The 2911-nt window shown below is 37.8% G+C and overlaps 1 protein-coding gene across 1 annotated transcript; it reads left to right on the plus strand.

The window, feature by feature from the left end:
• The first annotated feature begins 616 nt into the window (after positions 1-616).
• LOC121418802 (thyrotroph embryonic factor-like) lies at positions 617-2547 on the plus strand. The gene is made up of 2 exons (XM_041612947.1): positions 617-1044; positions 1791-2547. The coding sequence occupies exon 2, from the start codon at positions 1809-1811 to the stop codon at positions 2529-2531; it is 723 nt and encodes a 240-aa protein (XP_041468881.1). The 5' UTR covers positions 617-1044; positions 1791-1808; the 3' UTR covers positions 2532-2547.
• The last annotated feature ends 364 nt before the right edge of the window (positions 2548-2911 follow it).

Below are 2911 nucleotides of genomic sequence, written 5' to 3' on the forward strand. Positions count from 1 at the left end.
TACTACTACTAGTCTCATTCCACCATAAGAATACCAATCATGACATTTAACAAAATAATGATATTGATATATTCAAGAAATTACTATTGCTATCATCGGCGATGTTTCACTTGAAAATATTATTTTGTTTCAAAACAGTGTTGAATAAATTTGAGGCAGAAACAATTCAAAAGCAAGAGAAACAAAATAGCGTCTTGATTACTTTACTAATATAATCTTGACTGTTGATACTATAATAATGGTAGTCTGCATGTATAAAACATACTTGCTACTTTGATTTTTTGTCTTTTAACATTTAACTGGCATTTTTTCGATGACACCAAATCAGAATTTTCCGCAATATACGCCAGAGATTCAATGTACATGTATATGAGTTTAGTGACTAACAAATGGAAATGAATAGAGAGGGCGGTCGACTAGAAACAAAGTAAGACAGCTAAACTCGGCGAAGGAGCACTTATCAGACTGCGCAGCCGCACATGGAATCGTCGCACGCAAGATCTCTTTCCATTCACAATCTATTATGAGATCATCATCAACACCAACAAACCGGCTTAGAAGAAGAAAAAAAAACCTGCCCGCAGACCAAATATCGTCTGCGCTGCGAAAGCAGACGGACGTCCGCCAATCCGCGCGTTCAATGGTTGTTTTGGTGCGAGGTCGGAGTCGTGCGACGTCACCGCATTCGTCCCTGGCAGGTCACAAGGGCAGGGTGACTGCTACACTCACTCAGGAGATAAAAACTAGCGTTCCAACCTTTCCAGACTAGTTACCAGCAGCTCACTCAACCAGACAACTTAAGAGTTTTTAGTTATTCAACCATCGCTTTCTATTGGGTCTGATTGTCACTTTACCTGTCTGTTTGATGTAGAATCAAGCGTGCTTACTGAACTTCTGCTTTTAATTTTTCATTTCTGGAATTGAACTTAAGAAACATCAAGTCATCAGTGGACTGTTCTGACAATTTTGGGAAAGAAACACAAACTGCTTTAGCGGTCAAGTAATCTAAAACATCATCATCTTCACCAAGAAAACCTCGAGAATGTAAGTTTTCAAACAATTTGAATGTCTAAGTTCTAACTAATATTTGATTTTTCTTTGATGGTCGAAATTGATTTCCCCCAAGACGTTACTTTAACATTTTTAAGCATGATATTGATTAAAAAGTTTATAGTTTTTAATTTCATTTTATTTTCAGTTCTCATAGCATCAAGTGTCAAACTTTATTATATTGTCAATATCTGTAACCAGGGATTTATTTTCTATAATGTAATCTTGGAACTGTTCAACTGGCCAACTATATATAATATAATATAATAATAATATATATATATATCTATATATGTATGTTTATGTATGTATTTAGAGCGGAATTCATAACTAAGAATATACAGTAGGCCTAAATATTAAATATCATCATAATTAGCAGAAGGCAATATGATCAGATCGTTGTCAAATTTAAAATCAAACTTTGTGCAGGAGGAAATGTTATGAAATACGCAAATGTCGAAGTTCCTTTAATATTATATAAATACATTTTTTATATACTATACCGTGATCAAGCATATCAAGTAAAAGATGAAAGAGGATTTATTTGGAGTTTGCAAGCAATGTATTAATTTGATTCACTGGCAATTAAAAAAGTGAGAACGACACCAGCAACTATAGTACCAGTTTTTGTATTATAGACAGATAACATGTATGTGTCAAGATTTTGATACATTTTTATTGTGTTCAGCAAAAAACAATATATTAAAAGCATTTTTCTTTTTTTATGTATTCCTTAACAGAAACGTGTCCAAGAAGTAATGGAATCTAAGGAGGTGATTGAGGTTAAAATGACAAAACCAGAGAAATCCGACTCATTTGAAGTTATTACTCCAATTAAGCATGAGAAGATGAAGAAATCAGCTTTGGATGTATCAAACATGGTTGGCCCATCTCGTCCAAAGAGCGCGTCGTCAAGCGATGTTAGCCAGCCTGAGGCGGGAGGCAAGCCTCTCGATCTCACTTATTCTGCCATCGTGAGTGCATCTCAGTTGAAGGGCGTTTATCCATACTCTGCGATGCTACCCGCCGCCGCTGCCGCAGCCGTCTCGGGATACTCCTACAGCGAGCCGACATTGGCTGCATCTGCCGTGGCATCGTATGCCGGCTATCCCGCCCTCATCAACTACCCCGTCGCCGAGAACTCTGGTGCTACATCGCAGTCGCTTTCCAGTCTGCGACTTTCAGCTCTGCTCGCCTCTCGTCGACGTCGAGCTGCTTCCGTCGCTGATGTAAAGCCCGATGAGCCTTCAAGAAAGAAGGTCAAACCAGTGCCGGATGAAAAGAAAGATATTGCTTACTGGGAGAGAAGGAGGAAGAACAATGATGCGGCGAAGAGATCACGAGATGCAAGGAGAATGAAGGAGGAAGAAATTGCAATCAGAGCAGTTTATCTTGAACAGGACAACATGAAACTCCGAGCTGAAGTGTCTATTCTTAAAAGTGAACTTGCAAGGTTGCATTACATGGTTTACAACTGCTAATGATGTATTTATCAAGGACTAGAGACTACCGAACAAGCTGGTTGTTGCTTACAAGTTGATACATGTACAGAAAGATTCAATCAATTAAAGCAAACACCGAATGAATCGAGAGAAAGAAATAATGCTGCCTGTTGTCGAAATGTTGACAATGCTAAGTGAATGCTGAGTATTAAAATGTCTCTGAGAGACTTTATTTAAGTACTTGTCCGTCATATTTTCCGCTGAAATAACGAATCTGGGTTTTCCACCGGCTTGCCATTTTTATTATTTAATGTTCATTCCTCAGTTAACTTCACACAATGGGAGGACAGTACAAAATGTTACGATATTTCTTTCAGATACAATTCCATTCTAGCTCTACGCTTATGATTTTAACTACG

This window comes from Lytechinus variegatus, chromosome 7 (assembly GCF_018143015.1).
Source record: "Lytechinus variegatus isolate NC3 chromosome 7, Lvar_3.0, whole genome shotgun sequence".
Classification (NCBI taxonomy): Eukaryota; Metazoa; Echinodermata; class Echinoidea; order Temnopleuroida; family Toxopneustidae; genus Lytechinus; species Lytechinus variegatus.